This window comes from Xylona heveae, assembly GCF_001619985.1.
Source record: "Xylona heveae TC161 unplaced genomic scaffold L228scaffold_5, whole genome shotgun sequence".
NCBI classification, from domain to species: Eukaryota; Fungi; Ascomycota; class Xylonomycetes; order Xylonales; family Xylonaceae; genus Xylona; species Xylona heveae.
In genome coordinates, this window is record NW_017264197.1 from 724,473 (window position 1) to 743,946 (window position 19,474).

Here is a 19,474-nt window from a genome sequence, read left to right on the forward strand (position 1 = left end):
TGAAGCTGTGGTCAAGGGTGTGATGCGCTACCAATAGCTGTAACGAGATAATAGTACGCACAACGCGAAGAAACTGAACACGGTGAAAATAGACAATAGACAAAAAGACAAGATGTGTTGAAACACCCTCACCCTCGCACCAACATTATATATCACGACACGATGTATCGCGATGCGACGCGACACAACGGGACGCGACGGGACATGACAAGACAGGGAGTACTACTGTATGTATGACTTCTCGAAGAACCTGATGGAAATGCTATAAGGTGCCTTACCTACGGTACCTACCTAAGGTTAACATGGGAGTAGGGAAACGACTAACATTGGAGTAGGAATACTATAAGTACTATAACATCGGAGTAAAGTATATTATAATATATGATATAATATAATACCATTACTGATACTACTATTACGACTACGACCACTGCTACTGATACTGAGAGTGCTACTACTGATACCGATATTGCGAGACGTGTAAATATTAAGTCATGTATTGCGTATGGTGTACGGTATACATACCAGCGAAGGTGCTAAACACAATTTAGTTGCTGAACTATACACGATGAACAATGTACAGTATACAATGCGCAATGTACGATATACATTATACAGCATACGCAAGTTTCTAAGAGCGAGGACAAGGACGCGAGCGAGAGAGGGATGGAAACGAGAGGATGGAAACACAAAGACAGAAATGTGTGGACAGCATCGAGAAGACAGAAGCAAATACGGTAGAACTGATGAAGATAAGATCGCCAGACAATAAATAGTAAACGACATGGAATTTGTGGAGATAATTTTGGTTGGATTCACAAGGCGTAGTTAAGCTAAGGCGAGAGAGATGGACGCGGGGGAGTAAACAATGCAACACCAAAAACTACATCACGAGTTGGTGATAATGGGTGTAGCGAGGGTAGATGATTGTTGGACGAGGACACTACCATTCGCGATACAACTCGCAAAGCGACAAGCGAGGATAAACACCAAAGACAAAGTCCTAGGTAGCCGTACGAGTAGCGAGTAATGGGATCGTAGGATAGGAATACCAGTCGCTTACGACAACACTCACAGAAAGCGGCACAAAGAAGTAGAAGCATAGGTAGAATTGTATTCATGAGAAGAGAATGCAAAGAGGATAGAATAAAAGATCGCTTTTGAAGAAAAAATATCCTCAAGTTGGGGCTGGGGTGGGCCATCGCCAACACTGACGATGCTCCACCCCAGCCCCAAAACTATCCATATCAAAAGTCCCTGGGTAGCCGCAAGGAGAGAGTGGAGCTGTGGTCGACCCGCAACTAAAACCCCACTCCCTCCTGCTTGGCTACCCAAGGTACAAGAAGACTAAAACGCCAAGGTAAAAAAAACATCAAACGCTAAGTACATGAAAAAGAAAAAAAACAACACCATATCTCAGACGATGCCAACCACTTCCATTGCCGTCGCCCCCAGCGAGCAATCACTCAATCTTTGGTGCTGTATCGGTAGAGCCTACCAGAGGGGCAGAGTCGCCAGTGACGGCGACGACGAGGCTCCCTACAAGAGGGAGGAGGCGCGCTCGCGCCCCACTAACCAATGGCATCTAAATGCCATTGGTAGTGGGAGCGGCCTCCTCGGCCGGAGCGGTCAGTACAGAGTACTGACCACCTGCCCCGGCCCAGTTGAGCCTCTTGTCCCTCACCGCCGTATTGTCGATGAGGGTGGCCACCTCGACGTCGTCGTCGGTGCCCTGCCCCGTCTGGTAGTTGGCAGAGAACCCCCAAGAGTAGGCTCTGCCCTCTACCGATACAGCGATCGAGTGATCGCTGCTGGCACACGCCTGCCGGGCCTGAAAGCCTATAAGCGAGAGTTAGCGCGTCTTGTTGGAAGGAAAAAAAAAGGTAAACAATCAAAGAGTAAAAAACTTACCCGGCACGCGTGTGGGCCGCGTCAGGATGCGAGGCTTCTGCCTCTCATCCAGGATGACTGCCTCCTGGGGCAGGTCCTCGATCCGGATACCAGTTTGGTATCCGTCGAGCCTGCCCCAGGCGAGGCAGTCACCCTCCTTGGTGACGGCAATGGAGTGGTGGGCACCGCCCGAGACCAACTCCACCTCGGTGCCGAGGAGAGACTCCACGACGCGGGGTGCCAGCACCACCGCGCCGTTCTCCCCGGCACCTTCCTCAACCCCGGTCTCCCCAAAGCTGTTGAGACCCCAAGTCCACACCTTCCCCTCCTTGTCGATGGCGAAGGAGTGGTACGCGCCGCAGCTCACGTACTTGACCTTGTTCTTTGGTAGGCCGAATTCGCGAGGGGTGAGGCCGTTCATCCGAGTTCGCTCCACGACGCGACGGCCAAGTTGATTTTGCTGCCCACTGCCCCAAGCGAAAACGGCGCCCTTTTCGTTGAGTGCGAGCACGTGATTCGCTCCGGCTGCGATTTGAGTAATCTTCTTGAGGCCGGGAATCAGCATCGGCACCCGTTGGACATAAATGTCTGGGGTGAAGCCAAGAATGCCTTCATTGCTCTGCTTCAAAATTAGCGACCGATCAAAAATTTTTTTTCTCATCAAAAAGAAATGAGCGACTTACTCTAAAGGTGCCCCATCCGTAAACCAAACCATCATCAGTGAGTGCAAAAGTGGTGCTGTCGCCGCAGGCCAGTTGAACAAATTTGGTGCCTTCGGGGAACGCGGTGTCGGGGATCGCCGTGGGGGTGGCTTCGCGAGGGTTCATTCCAGAGTCGCTTTCATCGCTTGAGCTCGCGTCCGACTTGTTGTCGTCAATGTCCTTGAGGCCGCCTTCCCAAGCGGTGTCTCGGCCCAAGGCGCCTTGATCATTGACACCCCAAGTCAAAATGCGGTTGTCGTGGGTAAGGGCAGCAACGTGCATGCCTCCACAAGCGACATGCACTACGCCAACAGTAGCGGCGGGAAGGTGCGGGTTCAAGCGAGGTCGCTTCACGTCCACACAGTTTTTCGCGGTACCGAGGCCGAGCTCGCCTGAGCTGCCCTCGCCAAAAACAAAGACGTGAAGTTTTTGAGTGGGCGCTTTGTTGATCGGGACGTGAGGCGCGACGCGAGCCTTCTTGGTAACGCGTTCTTTGCGCGGCGCCGGTGGGGTCCTCTGTTTCTTGCCAGGCCTTTCGGTTTCGGACTCCTCGGTAGCTTTGCGCTTCCTTCCATTTTGAGATGTTTTGGTTCCACTGGACTCGTCAGACTTGATCGAGTTGGACCTCTTGGCGGGACGCGACGCGGGTTCTTCAGTCGCCTTGCGCTTGGTGCCTCGAGCTGTAGTAGCTTTCTTGGGTGCGGCAGCTTTAGCGGTAGTGGTTTTGCCGGTCGCCTTCTTGGTCGCCGGTTTCGCTTGAGCCTTCGTGGGCGCGGCTTTGGTGGCGCTCTTTGCAGCAGCCTTCTTGCCGGTGGTCTTGGTAGCAGCCGCCTTGGCGGTGGTAGCAGCCTTCTTTGCAGGCATTTCGAAGGTGGTGATGTAAACGTAAAAAAGGTGTCTGCGACAAAAATCAGTAAAATTATCGAATAAGCTCAGATGGACCAAGTACTCACGTTTTTGAAGAGATGAGAAAATGGGAAGACTAGTCACCTGATTTCGGCGACTTTGGTAGCTCGGCTTTTTCTGAGGCCGTTTGCTAGATTGCTCTTATGGCAATGAACTCTTGGTTCGAGTGAGGAGAGGGAGCGTGAGGAAGCGAGAAGGTGGGAGAAATGGTCACCTGATTTTTCGGCGACTTTGCAATCTCGTCTTTTGCGAGATGCTTGGCTGGATTGCTTTTGGCGCAATCTGCTCTTTGGGTCGAGTGAGGCGAGGGAAAGTGATGAAGCGAGAGGGAGTGAGGTTGGAATAATTGGTCACCTGATTTTTCGGCGACTTTGGAGCTCAGCTTTTTGCGATGCTCTCTAATGGATCACTTTCTTTGAAGCAATCGACTCGTTGGTTCGAATTTGGAGTTTCCGTTAAACGGTGTGAGATGCTAGAACGAGGTTAGCAAAGTGGTTTCAGAGGAGATTCTACGCGGGATATGCCTTACGTGTGACGAGAGAAAAGAAGGATAAGTGGATTTTGGTTACCTGAATTTTGATAACTGGGAAGCGCTCGTTCTTTGCGAGGCTTTTCGATCGCTTTTCCGAATCTAATTTCGGAGCGAGAAATTTGTGGGAGGATGCTAGAACGACATTAGCAAAGTAGTTTCAAAGAAGATTTCTGCAGGAAAAGACTTACGTGACGAAAGTGAGGAGGAGTGTTGATTTTGATTCACCTGATTTTTCGGTGATCGCGAAGCTTGGCCTTGCAAGATGCTTGAGCTAAGTCTTTCGAAAAAGAGGATTCTCGCTGGAAGCGGAAGAGATGAAGGTTTGGAGGATCAAAAGAAGCTTCTCGGTGGAAGCGAGGAGATACGGATTTGGAGGAACAAAAGACACTTCTCGGTGGAAGCTGAAGATATGAGGATGTGGAGGATCAGAAGAAGCTTCTAAGTGAAGCGAAGAGATGAGGGTTTGCGAAAACGAGATGCGTGTTCGGAAAAGCTTGATGAGCTTGAATATGAAAGCGGGTATGGAAAGCGGAATGAGAACAGAGTTCTTGAGAGCTTGGATATGAGAAAGTGCGTTGAGAGTGGATGCGAACGGAAGTTCTGTAAGCTTTCTTTCTACGATACGGTGAGGAAGAAAGAGAAAAAGAAGAGAAGAAGCAGATCGCGGGGGAGACGAGGGCTATTTATCCTCGCTCGCCTAGCGTGGGTGATCTGGGGACGACGGACAGGCTAGACAGCGCTGGAGAGTTGAGGGGAATCGCGGGGTTGGAGGATGAGAGAGTCGTTCCTGCTGGATGAAGAGGAAAAAAGATGGAAGTTTGAAAGGCGCAAAAGACGTTGTGAGGCGAGCTTCTTGGTGGTTGTGACGAAATTACCGAATTGGGGAATGCGCCAGGTACCTTTGTCCTTTCGCTCGCTTCCCCGACAACCGCACGCGCGGATAAGCGAGCGCAAAGAATGCATTCAATTGGTGCTCTGGACAGCGGCAGTCTAAACTACTCTAGGTAATCAAAAAGCAAATTTCTAGAAGGTGATTTGGGTGCGGGAGGGCGGAAGAGGTGCGAAGTCGAGGGGAAGGGTACTTTGGATGGGTATTGATGGTCACAGCTGCAAATGTATCTTTTACTCTCTGTGTCTTCTGGCATCTCTTCCTTTTTACTCTTCCTTTGAGCTTCGACTCTCTCCGTTCTCTTAGCGTCCCTCAGTCCAGCCCTTCACTGAGCTCGCGGTAGCTCCGTACCTCTGTTCCTTTTTGCAGAATGAATCCTGCCTTTCCATTGGTCCAGCTTCAGAGATGCCTGCAGGTACGTACCTATCAATGAAGCCTCACGGGCCAACCAGGTAAACAGGGCGGCAGGGCGGCAGGGCGGTACGTTCGGCAACGACTGGCAGGGGTCCCGGTCCGATCGGCAACTGGCAGGGGGGCCAGGGGAAGTTTACTATCATGGGGATCTTTGGGGTCAATACGAAGGTAGAGCTCAACAGACTATGTATTGCCCTTGAATAATTGAGTAGATGCACTGACGTTATGACATCGTCATCCTATTGTTTCCCCGCTCTACATGGTCTATCCACATAGCTCTAGACGTCATTCTCTTACTGTCATTCGATACGCTATTGTTGATGCTCGTTGACATGGTACTTTATCCTATTGATCATATCCCGCTTTCATTTATATTAGTTGTAATTCCCGCCCTTCACTACGAGCCTGTCTCGTCAATTGCCAAGACAATACCTTAGCCATGAGCAAGAGTGAAGTCGTTATTCCCAAATTCTCTGAGCTGCCGTTGCGGGAGGGAGATCCTCCTTATTCGGCATGGGGCTTGTACGGCAAAGATGACCAGCTTGGGACGCTGAACAGACTGGCCGACCGTATCGTGCGAGATGCCGCGCGTAAAGAGATACAGACTGGTAAAAGGTAAATGAAGCAATGCCATTATCCTCTGGTGAAAGAACGTGGCATTCTTGTATCCTGAATATTATATTCGTTTCTGCCTTCGATTGAACCATTTTTTTGCTTTTCCTTTTCCCCATCCTCATCCAATTTGTTACGATATTTAGTTCCACTATTTGCATGCCCAGACTCATTTTTAAATTTGACAATTCTTCTACTCTGCAGCAGAATCAAATTGACAAGTAATATAACAATGCAGGATCTCCTTGAACTGGCCTCTCAACGCTCAGCGCGATCACCTCCTTTTTGGCCGGCAAGCCTTCCATCAACGCATCTTCCAGCTCTCTTCTTACATTGTCAACGACGACACGTGGAGCTTCAATTCTCAAGGCAGCAGTCAATGTATTTCAAATCCTCTACGTCCTCCACTTCATCATTAAGCTCACCCATGCTGACAATCCACAGGGGACGGCCTTCGCCATTTCGGATACCAAAAGGAACAGAAATTCTACAACGGTGTAACTCTAGAGGACATTCATAATGAAAAGGACACCGGTGTCAATGGAGTTCACGGTACGCTTTCCAAGTCCCGTACTCACTTCAAGTCCCGTACTCACTTCAAGTCCCGTACTCACTTCAAGTCCCGCTTCCTCTCAAGCGATACGCTGACAATTTGTATGTGACGCACAGCCTGGTCCGAGCAAGGCATCGTTGGTCGTGGAATCCTCCTCGATTTCCACCGCTGGCGGACCCTCAACGGAATCGACTTTGACCCGTTCGAATCGCAATCCATACCACTGGAATATCTAAAAGCTACGGCCAAAGCACAAGGAACCGAGATCAATTTTGGCGACATTTTGATCGTTCGCACAGGTAGGGGATGCCCCATGCAACTGCTATACAGTGTATCTGGTATTGGGAATGAGCGCTGACACATGTCCGAAACTAGGCTACATAGAGAAAACTAGAAGCGCGAGCAGAGAACAACTCCAAGCACGGGCTGAAATTGAACTACCGCCTTCTGGGGGAGTAGAGCAGAGCGAAGAAATGCTCGAGTGGATATGGAGCAATTTTTCAGCCGTGGCGGGAGACCATCCGGCCTTTGAATGCTGGCGTGAGTTTGACCAACCTTTGACGAACTTGACAGGCCATGAGTTTTGTTTTGCTCTATTCAAAGGAGAGGGGAAAATAAGCTAACTTGATTATTTGATAACAGCGTCCCAGAAGCCGTGGATGCTGCACGAAGTACTGCTTGCTGGATGGGGGTGTCCCATTGGTGAGCTGTTCGATCTTGATAAACTCGCTGAACACTGTGAGAAGACGGGCCGCTGGTCATTCTTCGTGACGAGCGAAGTGTGCAATGTCCCAGGCGGCGTTGCGAGGTAAGGATGCTCAAATAGTATTCCCGGCGAGCTCTGCTAATCTTATGATCTGTAGTCCGCCAAATATTCTTGCTATATTTTGAGCATCAAGTCTAGATTGATGCTACCGCTTTTTTACGAATCACAAAGGCGCAGTTTCTACAGTCTGCTTGTAGAATCTTTTAGACTATATAGAGATATGGTAGACGTATAACAGGCAATGTTTTTCCAAAGTCTTACAGTCTACAACATTTCAATTCAAACACACTTTTGGCAAGTCTTTTGGGAACTGTCATTCGATGTTCCCGAGCAGCGATGCATTTGTTGAATCGAGCTCTGTACGGTTTCTGCCGCAAAGCAGTCGATAATTATACGAGCCCCAGCATGTCCCGTAATGAACGCGTAACTCCAATGCTGATGAACGTGGTGCATACTTGTAATTGTATATCAACAGTCAAGTTCACTGGAAATGGATTTAAATTATGGAAACAAGTAATGCTGAGAAATATATCACAAGACGTAAAGTATTGAGTACGAGTGACTGCTAAGATTTCAATCTACCAACTGTCCGAGCTTTTCCTAAAACATAATCCAGCAAATTGCAATACGTTTTCACTTTACGCCCAACGCCACTTGGTAGACAATGAGTCAGCTGAGAAAAACCTGAGAGGACAAGCAGACAATGTGTGTAGTCTGAGTCCATTACGCTCCGCCATCAGGCCCGAGCTCACACTCCTCTTTATGCTCGGCTCTGCGAGCATTCTCGCTCTCGTTTGCCTCTCTGATGACCACATCAAGGCAATCCACCTTGTCTGCCTCCAAGTCCTCGTCCATCATTCCCGGGGCAACGCCGACCTTGACTGCACGCCTTGCGCGAATCTGGGCCTTTTGCAGGACCGGATAAAAGTAGGCTGCCTTTTGCAGCTTTCGAGTACCGTCGGTTTCACCATCCACGGACTCCGGGTCGTGGAGAGCGAGCGCAAGCTCTTCGTATTTCTTGTCCGCACCGCCCGACTGCATAGCTGTTTCGTAGGCTCGGAGGCGGTTGTACTTGAATATCGGCTCGCCACTGTCCTTACTAGCGTCCGTGTATAAGGCCGGACTGTCCTTCTCTGGGTCATTGACGTCCAGCTTTCGCCGAACATTCCTTGCAGCTTCTGCGGTTTCGGGAAGGAAGTATTCGTAATCGAACAGCGGCGGGCCTGGCGGAGGCTTAGAAGGGTCTGCCTCGTGAGCTGCACGTTGTGCCTCGTTGGCCGCTGCCAATTCAGGTCGAAGCTCAAGCGGTCGTAGCAAACCAACGCTCAATCGATTGTCGTAGGTGTCTGACACCGCAACAGGGTTTGTGGCGAACTTGATGACGACATAACCACCAGAATCCGGGAAAGCCTCAAGGTCGGGTAGCAACGGGTAGCTATCGACAAGCTTGACTCCGGAGCGACTTGGATGTTGGGGGTTATTCCAAGCGTCAAGCTCAGCAGCTGTAGGTGCAGCACCGCGAATGTCGTTCTGAGTATCCGGACCAGTGTATGCGTCTCTGGGATAGGCGATATCGAAGCCCTTGACGACTGACCTCAGGATATAGATAGGATCGTCCTTGGAAATATCTGACCGTCGTCGCTTCTTTGCATTATTCGTCGACCTGACGAGACCCTTGGAAGTCGTCGATTCAATCCGGTTGCGGCCTGTTTCTGAAGAGATGTATTCGGTTCGACGGAGGAAACTGACCCCGGAGGTCAAAGACGTGGGCTTGCCCAATGTCGCAAGGGGTCGTAGAAGGGCTCGGTCATGAGGATGCAGTGGAGGTGGATGGGAAGATGGTTGAATAGCTGTAAAGATAGTTAGAAGAATTGTCATGATCCGAGAGAAACCGTGCGTAATCAAGCAGGCATTCTGAGAAAGAGACTTACCACTCTCGTCACCGTCAAAGACTCCAGGCATGCCCACGAGATCTATCGGCATACCAAGTTCGGCATCTGCCTCAATGTTGAGCGGCTGCTCTCGCGATAGACGCGTTGCAAAGCCAGCGGCAGTGTAATGGCCATTGGCAAGCCCGGTATTCGGTAGTTCCAAAAGCTTTGGGGGATTGGGAGGCGGAGGAAGCGTGTTTGAATAGCGTATGCGCGCAATGTAATCTTGATGATAGGCCTTCGGCGGCCGAGATGCTGAAGATGCCATTGTGGGATTGCTTGCTGTCAGACGTGCAATCCGCAGCCAAATTTCGAGACTGACGATCGAGTAAGATAGATGATCTGAATCGCGGATGTTGTGAATGAATGGAGCTAGACGCATGAACAATAGGTAGGGCGCTCTTTATGCGCCAACAATGCAAGAATCGGACTCAACCCAAGCACCGCGGCTTTTGATTCGATTATTGCTCATTGAGGAATTGGTACTTGTGGATGATCAGGAGGTATGTAGCGATGTGTGACTTTATTTTTTATGAAATTTCATTTCTCAACAGTTTAGACTTTGCATTAACATTCGTAAGGAGGAATTTTTGAGTGTACCTAGTCGACAGAAACAAATAAGGAGTAATTTAGAGAACGAGAAACCCCAGAGCCTTGACTTCAAATGTGCTGCTTTTCGCTGGACGCCGCAAATTACCCCCAAAATTCATAAATTGTGATTTGTTTTACCAGGCCCACATACATTTGTAAGCCAGTAGTCTGCTCCCCAGTCGGTCGTACTCCATTTGCCCGATCCAGCTGTCATTTGTTCCCTTCAGCTTTCCAAAGACACTGCCTCCTTTCCATGTCACGACTTGGGGGTCTAGCTCCCGTGGCGGCGTACCGATCATGATGTCTTTGGCAAGGTCAGGCCTGAGTGCTTTCAGTCTCTCCTCTAAAAAGGCGTAGAAGCCTGGTATCTGACCACCGCCGCCCGTGACCATGATGCCGCCAAGGAGATCTCGCATTTTCCGCTCGTCATCGCGCACAGCATTAGAAATAGAGGTTAAAATAGCCTGGTCAAGAGGGTAAACGGGTATGATGCGATCACGCTCACTAGCAGACAGAGTCTTCTCTGCGCTTGTCGGCCCTGTTGGGCCGTTAGCGACCGCTGGCGTTGACGATCCAGCTGGCTGAGGAGTCCCGGGGCCTTCAGGTGCCGGTGACCCGGCCACAGAAGATCGAGGCGTATTTTCAAGATCGTTGAAACGGTTGGCAAGATTATATGGTTGCTGACGAACTGGAGTAGCCGCTACATTCGCAGTGTCTCCGTTGGCGGAACTGGCCGTGGCATCTACTGATGGGGCGGGGGCAATCGCCTGGAGAATCGCCAGCTGTGCTGATGAGCTTGGATCGTTGGGAGAGTTGTCGTAAATGTCATAAGACCGGTCGATGAGCTTGCGTCGGCCGAGAAGCTTCTCAGAGTTGTCAAATATGGAAGGCTGGAAATAACCCTGTGCACATATGCGGTTAGATTTTTTCCAGGTCGGCCCTTTTTGAATTCTAGAACTTACCAAGGGCGCTAGAATGACTTCATCGTAAGTCTTGAACGTATATTTCTTTGTAGCTTCCCCTGGTGCTCTCATGTGAAAGTCGTAGAGCTGAACGCTGATATCGGCCTCGTTCATGGTGCAAAACTTCTGCTTCAACTCTTCCGCGAGGAGGAAATCATATCGTCTTTTCAAGTTGATATCGCTGTAAGGGAAGTGATCAAAGAGCATCATCTTGATAAACGTATCCGTGACATCCGCGCCACCATACTTGAGGTTCACACGCGAATTTTCAATGCACATTCCCTCATCGACACAGCAGATAGAGGTCTTTTGTGCACCAATATCGACGATGCACGCAGTGGTGTATCCAGCACCAAAGGATGCCGCAAGGCTCTCTTGAATGAAGCACACGCGACCAAATCTAAATTCGCGGAGCAGCATCTCCAATATCGATGTAACGTAAAGTCGTTCATAAAGATCGGGGATGACAAAGACACAGCTATACTGGTTCCAATCCTTCTTCCTATTCAGGCCAACCTGCGATTTGATGGCCTCCTCAAGAATGACGGAAATATCTTCGTATAACAGAGTTCGGCTGGTATATTCATACTCATTGCACCAGCCCCTCTGTATGGGCCAGAACAGCTTGTATCTAGGTTTGGAATCGTCTGCTATCCTCAGCGCCGCATGACCGGTAATCACTTCAGGTGCTTCTCTGGGGTTAGACGGCAGCTCGGTCCAGTCGATTCGAAGAGGATCATTATGCTCAGAAATCATGTCTGGAGTGGTCCGTCTGTTGTAATTTACGACCAATTCCTTTGAATTGGGCAGTACTCTTCTTTTGTTGTTCCGCATGCGTATCTTCAGATCGGAAGACATGGTGGTATATTGCGTTGCAAACTGTTCGAATATGTCAGCCCTTTCTTATCTCATCGGAAAGAGGACCAAAAAAATACCTCTTCCCCAAACATCCGATCATGATCCACGCCTCCATCAGACTCTCGTTTGACTCTTTTGGGCTTTGGCTCGCCGCCTCTCTCTTCCGCTTCGCTCTCCTTCCATTTCCGAGCAATGACCATTGGGACTGATTTGGGAAGAGCATCGCTTGCCAGACCGATCCTGAGATTGTAACTCCCCGGATGGATAACAACGACTTTGGAGCCTAATGGCTCAGTTGCAGCACCACCGGCTTCATCCGCTTGTGCCTCTTCATCCATATCCACGTCGGCATCGGGTAAGGGCAGATCATTCTTTCCGGAACTCGCAAGAGCTCTGTCCTTGTCCTTTGCCTTGCGCATCATACGATTGCGGCTTTCCTCATTTTGAAGGCGAAATACAAGAATCTGGTCGTCGCGTTTCAGATATTCCCTGGAAGCGCAATACGTCAGCTTGTCGGTGCTCTACCAGCACGTAAGGTAATGAGACCCCCGGAGTGTGGTTCGAAGATAGTGAAATATTTCAACCAGCTAAGAAGAACCAGGGGCATCATTGCTCTAAGTGGCGAAAGGAGACGAACGTATAGTAGTTTTTCTGATTGATCATGTTCACTTGTGGCCAGCCGGTCAAGTCCATATTGTTATCCGTGCGTTCCAAGCCTGTAGTGAAGATCAAGTCAGCCATCACAGCTTCGCAAAGTAGAAATCCAGGAGAATGAAGCCAGACCTTCCTCCCTAAGGAGCGCCTTGCCAGATTTCTTCCCAACCATTGTGATCGTATAGTCGTGTTACGCAGCGGCTTCGGATGATCGGGTTGCGCAAGTCAACACATGAATCGCTCAGCGGCGAAAACGGACGACTAGTCTAAAACAAAAGAAATTCTAGAAGCTGTGCATGTCTCAGGATGAATATATGTCTCTGCTAATGGTATTGGAATCGATAGTTGAGCTTGTTCGTCGAGACTCAAACCAGAGAAACCTTGGGGTTCAAGGATCGGCGGTAGTCTCCTTAGCTTCCCGGGATTAGATGGTGATGGAGATCACCGAGATTCCTTCGTTTCCAAGTGGCTCCCAAGACAACTCAAGCACATTCTGTCATCATCTACTTATAAAGCTGGCTTCACGCACAGTTCTCGGCCACTATATTACTTGAGGACATTTTTACACATAGCAGCCGCACATACAATCCAATCTATAGAATCCGCGGCCCAAACGTGACACATTGCCCCAACCGTCCAATACCTCTCCACACCGACAAAAAGGGCTTCCAGGGGCGTAAACAAAGGGCCTACGTCGGATTATTAATTCCACGAATTTTCCAACAAAGGACGAGCTAGAGAGTCACATTTGGCACGTGTGATCATGGGTGGCTCAATATCCCGTATCTTGTCTTCGCTGTTCTCGAAAAAGGAGATTAGAATATTAATCCTTGGCCTGGTAAGCCTTGACAGGCTGGCAAAGATTGGACGGAGGAGCAACGTGACTGATTGGACTCTTGTGAGGATAGGACAATGCTGGCAAGACAACTTTACTCTGGCGCCTAAAGGTAAATGCTTGACCGCTATGCATCCTTCCATGCCTGTGACCTTTATTTTGAAGACGACACGCGACAGATCACTGATATTGCTATATAATCTAGATTGGCGAGGTTGTTACCACGACACCGACAATCGGCTTCAACATTGAATCAGTAACATATAACAACTTGAACTTTACTGTTTGGGTAAGGGTTCCTCGTGTAGACGCTCGACTGGTTTGTGCGCCTAACTGATTGTCGATTCATTAGGATTTGGGAGGCCAGACATCAATTCGACCATACTGGAGGTGTTACTATGCAGATACGGCTGCAGTCATTTTCGTCATCGACTCTACAGACATCGATCGGATAGGAACGGCTGCCGAGGAACTGGCAGCAATGTTGCATGAAGAAGAATTGCGTGACGCGGCATTGCTTGTCTTTGCCAACAAGCAGGATCAGCCTGGCGCCAAAGGTGCCGGCGAGATATCTGAAGCACTGAAACTAGGAGAATTACGAGACCGGAACTGGAGCATTGTTGCTTGTTCGGCAGTAGATGGAAGGGGCATCAACGATGGCATGGACTGGCTGGCGGTAAGCATTCCCATGTGAATTTGGTGACAGGAACAGCATCCGCTAAACGTTAGACACAGCAAACGGTCCAATCCGATTCATGACCATGCAATACATTGAAGATTTAGCAGATGAGAAATTTGTATAGCGATTTCATATTAATACTGTAATTGATGGGGTTCATTTATCCAGTTTTGTGTGGATGGGATACGGCGATCGTTTCTAATTTCCATGGCATGTCAAACATTCCATTCATATTTCTTGCAAACTCATTACAGGGCCATTGTTCGTCTTCTATAAAGTGTAACAGACTTATTTATAAAACGTTCAGCCCTTCTTATGCAAGGATGCCCATGGATAATAGTAAGAAAACACGCTCTAGGTTGTTAAAGTACAAGGAACGCCAAAATGATCTCATAAAACGCCCATGCGCAAATCGGGACTAAAGATAGTGTGAAGAGAAAAACACTGGACTCTATACTGTCTTGAGAGCAAAGGCAAAGAGGCTGTCCATGGCAACCCATTGCCTTCCGCACTTGTCCAAGTACTTCTGAACGACTCCCTTAAGGGTATCAAACCTTTCCCTATTGAATTCGACAAGTGCTAGAATCTTCTCCTTGTTTTCCCCTGCTGCCTTTGTTTTCGCCTTTTCTACATCCCAAAGGCTCTGGAAGTAGAGAAGTTGGTTATACATCATTTTCTCAGTGTATTCATAAGTCATACGCCCTAGGCAACCGTGGGCAAGGCCCTTAGGTCCAAGGCAACGATGGCCATACACGCTCATTTGCCTCGTTCGGTTTCCGCAGGCTGGGTCGTCACACGAAAGCCACGCCGAGTAGTAATTGGCCGTTTGTTGGCGAATCTGACTTTCCAGCTGAGCAACGACTGAAATAGTCGGCAGATTCTTGTTGCAGGCTTTATTTGGACAAACGATTCCATCTCGACTGCAGAGGTCCAAAGAATTGACTAAACCGTCAAAGTTCATAGTCTCTTTACAGAATCGACAACGGAGCTTCAGTCGGATTGCGTCTTTGAAGCGGACATCGTCGGGAATCTGAGATTCGAGTGGAAATATCTCGTCCTGTTGGTTATTTGAAGAGCTACTGATCTGGTACTTTCGTGTATCGAGACCAAGACATTCAGCAAGTCTCACAGGGTCGGTCCCGTCAATAGGGGCACACAGACGCTCCACCGGGGGGAATATCTGTTTATAGAGATACCATTCCACGTCTACTAGAGTCAGCCCGTGTTCATGAGCTCATTCTTGAAATTACTTACCAGGCTTTAGTCCTGAGTCAGCTTTAAGAACGTCCTGTGGCGTGTATGAACGTTTAGCCGCGCTTTCTGAAGACTTGCTGTCTCCAGTCACAATGTATGCCATGACATCGTTGGCTCTAATCGCTTTGCCTTTCGAAATCTCTCGGAGCGCAACCTGTACTTGAGGCATACTATCGGGATTAGGGTACTCTTTCGGATGTTTCCCCAATTTCTAAAAGCTTGTCAGCTTGTAACATATTGGATGTCTCAGTTGTCTCGGTTCACTTACGGTATAGATGATGTATTTTTGGGAAGGAACAGCGTTCTGACGCATTTTTTCAGAAAGGGCCTGAAGATAGTCGTGAATCTTTCCAATTACTACTTCAGGGTCATCGCCCGAGAGGATCTCATTCAGAAGATGCCTTCAAATATGTCAGCAAACGAAACACTTCCCCAACTGTAATGAACTATGAAGGAACCTACGATGATGCTTCCTTTGAAAGGGCGCAATATTCTCTTCTCCTCATATCTAAGCCCTTTACCTCTAGCTTATCCACATATTTCCCGTCCACCTCAACCATGTTGATGGCGGCGTATTTCTTCTTTGCATGCAAGAGTAGGCGGCGAAAGATGTTATCGATGTCAATCTCTAGCAATTTATATCGCTCATTCACAGCGCGCCTGAATTCAGAGCCAAGTTTCAAGGCGTCCTCCAAGGTGTCGGTATTTGTGTTGATCATCACGGAGTCCGTATCACCGTATATTACCCTCAGTTGAGATGTTTCTGCCAAGTCTTTCGTGCTTCTCAGAATCTCCCGGCCTTTAAAGGTTGTAAGCATGGCAAGGGGTCTAGCGTAGAATCGAGATCTTGTATAGCCCAGACAACCGTACATAGAGTTGGCTGTGAGTTTGAGTGCGAGCTGTTTGATGTCCCACGTCGCTAATTGGTCTGGGGTAGCCCGTTTGTCTTTCATGAGGCTTTTCACTTGCCTCCTCCTGCTAACGAGCGTTGCGATAAGTCGTGGAAGTATGCCTTGATTTTGCTCTTTAGGCACATCCGGTACTTTTTCGTCATCCTCAGACTGCTATGGTTAGCCGGTAACTCGGACAACGTAAGGAACGGAAGTGGCGTGGCCTACCAGATGCGATCTATCCACGGTTGTGAAGCAAATGTTATACTCCTGAATAATGCTTGGGTACAAACTGTTAAAGTCCATGACTAATATAAATCTGTCGTAGAGACCCTTTTCGGGTTCGAAGACCAAACCGCCTTTGTACTTGTCCTTCTTCTTCACATCCAGACCATCTTCGCCTTCGTCGTTCTCTTCTTCAGCTTTCTGCTTCCATTTCCCCGTGGCTTTATCAGGGCAAATAAACTTGTTTCGATGGAACTCGTGAAGAAGAATATACTCATTTCGCTCTGCCCTTGTTCCGCTAAGAGTTCGTGCCCAAGAATTTCCTGCTAGATTGGTAAGCACTTTAGTCAAGGGAAGCATTTGCACCTTGAGTGCGATAGCAGCAATAAAATAAGTATCTGCTTCGCAATGACGGAGATAGTTCATTAGTCCCTCCCGGGAGCTTGCCCAAGTCTTTAGGGCCGCTTCATTGTCGAGATCAGTGCGAGGGCTGTTCGGACCCAGAACAAGCTTGCACATCTCAGTTAAACTCCAGGATTGGCACTTGGTCATCAGGGACTAACAGCATAATTAGCTGATTAATTACAGATTATCGGAAGGATATTCACCCACCTTTCCTAAGTCGTTCGCAAGATCACAAAGCAGTCGTCCAGCAACAAGTTGTCTTTCCGCAAAGAAGCTTCCGCCAACTTTTCCAATGTTTTTGGGCCACTCACTGCGTCGCAGCCGTCCTATGCGATGCCAGCCTGGGGTTTTCTTTTCTCGCAAGCGGTTAAGGAGAATATTATAATCAACTCCTTCAAGTTGGTGGCCAACGAGAACGTCGGGGTCTATCCGCTGCAAAATTGCAAGAAAATAGCTAAGAATGCCTTGCTCGTTCCTTTCAAGCTTCACAGTCCCAATATGCTTCTCTGCTTCTGCTTGGAATCCTATGGGGAACGATTGACCGGTCGGGCGCATCACAGTGAACGTCTTAGTTGCAAGCTTCTCTGGCGGAGTAGTGTCGCTCAACGATACATTCTCATATACTCGTGCGCTTGCTAGCAGAATCTCCTGTTTGTTTTCCTTAACATTCAATGTAGTCCTGAGTGAAAGACTCATCAATGTGAGTGGAGGCGCCTCAAGATTGTCTGCATCACCGAGGGGAGAGATGACGTTAGGCTTGGAGACTTGGAGCTCAAGTTTGCACCACGAAGCATTATTGACTGCCGTAAAGTCTGCTTCCTCAATCTTCAGCCAGCAAGGTCCCATAATGTTTTTCCACAAAACAAACTGCTCAAATAAGGCAGTGTTGGAGCCGAAAACATGGGAGAAAGTGCCTCCTCTGAGGTCCGTTGGCAAAGCAGGTTCTAAAGGTGGTAGTCAGTTAAGAAATAAGAAAATAATCAGTGGCAGAGAGTGACACATACTATCATACGGATACAACAGCTTCAAATAATCTGCTTCCTGGGGGATGTCTGGCAGCTCAAATGCGTATTTTCGTGTGCAAGGCTTGATCTTATACATTCCAACACGTTGCCTCGACATCAACTCATCAACTTCATCATATACATTCTTCATATCAACCTCCTCAGAAGTGTCACGGCCATTCCCTAAATAGTGTCAATACCTGAAATAGATATCTAGAAATCTGGAAAATGTCGCTTACTTTGTCGAAACTCGCGCGGCAAAAAGTAGAGCTTGCGTAAGATATTATCTACCTTCACGAAGCAGCTTACAAACTCGCCTGTGCGCTTGTTCTTCACTTTGCCGAAGAGACATAAGCTTCCGTTGACTTCAGTATAGTCCAACCAAAACATTCGCAAACTGCCATCTTCTTCAATTGCATCCTGTGGCTGAAGCTTTCCAATGCTCGAAGTTTCGTGTGTTGAGCTTTTCAATACGCGCAACCGCGTCGTAACATCATTCCAGGCCGATGCGTCTACTGCCTCGGAGGGAGGTCTTGTTGGTGACGAACTCGCAGGAGTAGGATACGTAGTCTCCTTTTTTATCCTTGGCGCTGGCCTTGATCCAGATATGTTAATTCTCGTAGATCTACCACCGACATCCCCACTCGCTCTGGCAACTTCCAATTTGTCGTCCTCTTCTTCCTCGGAGTCTTCACGAAGGGCAGGAAGATGGCCTTTCCGTTCCAAAGCTTTGGCAACTGGAGATGAAGGTAGCTGTGGATCGCTCATAGGAACATCGTTGTCTAACGCCTGGAAAATATCATCGTTATCGTCATCTTCAATTTTTCCGTCTTGACCTGCATCGGGTAGTCGACTTTCGTCTTGATATTGTGGGACAGTTGGCATACGGCCCTCCCGATTCTCGGATAGCGGTGGTGATAGAATGCGGGTCTTTCGGCGAGACTCAGATTTAATCGGCTGCATCGATGGCGGGACCCTCTTGCTCGTTATATTGCTATCCACTTCACCTAGTAAATCTGCCATGAACGCAGCATCCTCTGCACTAGTTACGGGCTGATAAATCAGTACGAAGGCTTGTTTTTGAATATGTTAGGGATATACCTTGGGCTTTGGTGCAGAAGCCACAGGTCCAGCACTGAAGTACTTGTTAATCCCGTTCCTTATTTTTTCCTGTCGACTCCGGTCTTCTTCTCGTTTCCGTTTTGCTGCGAAAAGTGTTATTGAAAGGTACGCACATGGTCCAGAGTTGAGCACTCACCAGCTTTACCACGGAGAGGGGCGTCCTCTTCGCTCTCGCTCTCGCCATATCTCTGATCGTTCGTCCAATCCTCTCTTCCGTCATCGGCGTATCCTTCCCCATTATCGTCAATAACGAAATCGTCCTGATTAAGACGGTCCCTGACGACTTTTTTGTAGCCTTCTTCATCAACTTCTTCGAATAACTTCTTCTCCTCCTCAACTTCATAAGTGGCCAGACGTTTCTTTCCAGAAGCGCGTAGAGCGCGGAGCTCGGCGAAGTTCCCGCGTCTCGACATATTAGAGCAGTCACTGGTCGGTGTTCCAGACAATGAATGGTTGAGACTTCTGAATTCTATGATGCGCTATGGGCATAGACCTGCATATTTTGATGAGAAGACAAATGAGCGTTGCTATCTTTCTATGCTGGGTAGGGAACGCGGAGCTCAACAGGTTCACGTACCTATCCATAAACGCGTCGCGGTGTCGCGGTGTCGCGATTCGGCTAATGAAATTCCCTATAGGGGTAAGACGTAAGAAGACGCACGGACCAAACGTACAGCTCAGGAAATCAGTTGCAACAGCACCACATCAGATTGACCAACACTCACTGAAGGCGACAGGTAATTTCTAGCATTTCTCACTCGTAAGAAGCGCGCCGAGAGTCATGAGGCTTGATCAGGTGGA

The 19,474-nt window shown here is 48.6% G+C and overlaps 7 protein-coding genes across 7 annotated transcripts; 3 read left to right on the plus strand and 4 right to left on the minus strand.

Annotated features, from left to right (window-relative positions):
* Positions 1–1,393: 1,393 nt before the first annotated feature.
* L228DRAFT_134401 (RCC1/BLIP-II protein) lies at positions 1,394–3,900 on the minus strand. Its single transcript, XM_018329114.1, has 4 exons — positions 3,545–3,900; positions 2,574–3,489; positions 1,912–2,509; positions 1,394–1,839 (listed from the first exon to the last, which is right to left on the minus strand). The coding sequence occupies exons 2-4, from the start codon at positions 3,453–3,455 to the stop codon at positions 1,586–1,588; spliced, it is 1,734 nt and encodes a 577-aa protein (XP_018188267.1). The 5' UTR covers positions 3,456–3,489; positions 3,545–3,900; the 3' UTR covers positions 1,394–1,585.
* Positions 3,860–4,862, plus strand: L228DRAFT_247086 (hypothetical protein). Its single transcript, XM_018332556.1, has 3 exons — positions 3,860–3,969; positions 4,027–4,161; positions 4,218–4,862. The coding sequence occupies exon 3, from the start codon at positions 4,292–4,294 to the stop codon at positions 4,469–4,471; it is 180 nt and encodes a 59-aa protein (XP_018188268.1). The 5' UTR covers positions 3,860–3,969; positions 4,027–4,161; positions 4,218–4,291; the 3' UTR covers positions 4,472–4,862.
* A 640-nt stretch (positions 4,863–5,502) lies between these two features.
* On the plus strand, positions 5,503–7,503 carry L228DRAFT_247088 (hypothetical protein). The gene is made up of 7 exons (XM_018332557.1): positions 5,503–5,947; positions 6,183–6,325; positions 6,389–6,496; positions 6,614–6,796; positions 6,873–7,037; positions 7,140–7,305; positions 7,361–7,503. The coding sequence occupies exons 1-7, from the start codon at positions 5,772–5,774 to the stop codon at positions 7,386–7,388; spliced, it is 969 nt and encodes a 322-aa protein (XP_018188269.1). The 5' UTR covers positions 5,503–5,771; the 3' UTR covers positions 7,389–7,503.
* Positions 7,504–7,781: 278 nt separating this feature from the next.
* Positions 7,782–9,512, minus strand: L228DRAFT_282803 (Paf1-domain-containing protein). Its single transcript, XM_018336041.1, has 2 exons — positions 9,195–9,512; positions 7,782–9,113 (listed from the first exon to the last, which is right to left on the minus strand). Exons 1-2 carry the CDS (start codon positions 9,460–9,462, stop codon positions 7,987–7,989), a joined length of 1,395 nt encoding a protein of 464 aa, XP_018188270.1. The 5' UTR covers positions 9,463–9,512; the 3' UTR covers positions 7,782–7,986.
* Positions 9,513–9,785: 273 nt separating this feature from the next.
* On the minus strand, positions 9,786–12,580 carry L228DRAFT_247090 (chromatin remodeling complex subunit). The gene is made up of 5 exons (XM_018332558.1): positions 12,389–12,580; positions 12,243–12,321; positions 11,683–12,094; positions 10,748–11,626; positions 9,786–10,687 (listed from the first exon to the last, which is right to left on the minus strand). The coding sequence occupies exons 1-5, from the start codon at positions 12,429–12,431 to the stop codon at positions 9,920–9,922; spliced, it is 2,181 nt and encodes a 726-aa protein (XP_018188271.1). The 5' UTR covers positions 12,432–12,580; the 3' UTR covers positions 9,786–9,919.
* A 152-nt stretch (positions 12,581–12,732) lies between these two features.
* L228DRAFT_247091 (ARF/SAR protein) lies at positions 12,733–14,306 on the plus strand. Its single transcript, XM_018332559.1, has 5 exons — positions 12,733–13,097; positions 13,168–13,206; positions 13,300–13,383; positions 13,447–13,770; positions 13,830–14,306. The coding sequence occupies exons 1-5, from the start codon at positions 13,023–13,025 to the stop codon at positions 13,851–13,853; spliced, it is 546 nt and encodes a 181-aa protein (XP_018188272.1). The 5' UTR covers positions 12,733–13,022; the 3' UTR covers positions 13,854–14,306.
* L228DRAFT_229918 (DNA polymerase alpha subunit A) lies at positions 14,225–19,207 on the minus strand (the record flags this gene model as incomplete). Its single annotated transcript, XM_018330521.1, has 10 exons — positions 18,810–19,207; positions 18,653–18,756; positions 17,791–18,604; positions 17,552–17,734; positions 16,755–17,491; positions 16,146–16,700; positions 15,490–16,088; positions 15,296–15,428; positions 15,028–15,238; positions 14,225–14,982 (listed from the first exon to the last, which is right to left on the minus strand). Exons 1-10 carry the CDS (start codon positions 19,084–19,086, stop codon positions 14,225–14,227), a joined length of 4,371 nt encoding a protein of 1,456 aa, XP_018188273.1. The 5' UTR covers positions 19,087–19,207.
* Between the last annotated feature and the right edge of the window lie 267 nt (positions 19,208–19,474).